This window comes from Salvia hispanica, unplaced genomic scaffold (genome assembly GCF_023119035.1).
Source record: "Salvia hispanica cultivar TCC Black 2014 unplaced genomic scaffold, UniMelb_Shisp_WGS_1.0 HiC_scaffold_1084, whole genome shotgun sequence".
In the NCBI taxonomy this organism is placed as follows: Eukaryota; Viridiplantae; Streptophyta; class Magnoliopsida; order Lamiales; family Lamiaceae; genus Salvia; species Salvia hispanica.
Window position 1 is genome coordinate 1 of NW_025951343.1, and position 1,000 is coordinate 1,000.

Below are 1,000 nucleotides of genomic sequence, written 5' to 3' on the forward strand. Positions count from 1 at the left end.
CTGCGATTCGTACATCTTGGCCGTGTCGTACGACGCGTGAAGCCCGAACAGCAGGTAGTACACCAGCAGGAAACACGTCCACACCATGAACCTCACGAAAGACTTTCCATCAATGGATCCTAGCAAGAATATGTTTATAGCTATAGACGTCGACGGCATCCACGGCACCAACGGCACGCCCCACAGCTTAGGCGACCGTGCTTGAGGCACGGTCGCCCACAGCAACAAGTTCGACAGGAACCATATAGGCACTGTGACGCAGTACCCGATCCACCCGTGCTCGCTTAGCCCCCAATACGCCGCCGTCCCTGTTGAGGAAGCCAGGATCAGTGTGAGGTACACCACTAGCTTCTTCCGGTTCGCCTCCGTCGTCTCCCCGCTCACGTAGTACCTCCGCACGATGAGGGCTAGAGCCACCAGCATGAAGATGAAGAGCGTCGCGATGGAGAGCAAGTTTGCTAGGACTTCGAGATCGGTGAAGAAGGCTATCACGGCCGTGGCAGCGAGCATTGCGACCGTGGCGATGATCGGCGTCCCTGTCTTCGGATCAACCTTGGCGAACCACGGCGGCATCATGTGTGTCCTTGCTATGTGCGTGAGGTACCGAGCCTGCCCCACCGCGCTGACGAGGAGGACCGAGGTCATCCCCTTCAACGCGCCGGCTGCCACGACGTACTGAGCCCAGCCCCACCCGACCTGCTTGAACGCGACCGAGAAGGGGGCGTTGATGTCGATCTCGTAGTACGGTTGCATGAGGCAGAGGACGACCGCGAGCACGCAGTAAATGGTGGTGGTGAGCACCATCGATCCCACGAGGCCGATGGGGATGTCGCGGGCGGGGTTCTTCGTCTCCTCGGCCATGGTGGAGACGGCGTCAAAGCCCACGTAGGCGAAGAAGAGGACGGCGGAGGCCTTGAAGATGCCGCGGGCGCTGTAGGGTGCGAAGTCCCTGTAGTTCTTGGGGTCGGCTTTGATGAGCCCGGCGATGATGATGAAGACG

At 60.0% G+C, this 1,000-nt stretch overlaps 1 protein-coding gene across 1 annotated transcript; it reads right to left on the reverse strand.

Annotated features, from left to right (window-relative positions):
• Nucleotides 1–3: 3 nt before the first annotated feature.
• Nucleotides 4–996, reverse strand: LOC125197923 (cationic amino acid transporter 1; the record flags this gene model as incomplete). The annotated part of the gene is made up of 1 exon (XM_048096425.1): nucleotides 4–996. A coding segment is annotated over one exon (993 nt), but the record flags the coding sequence as incomplete, so codon positions are not given.
• Nucleotides 997–1,000: the final 4 nt, after the last annotated feature.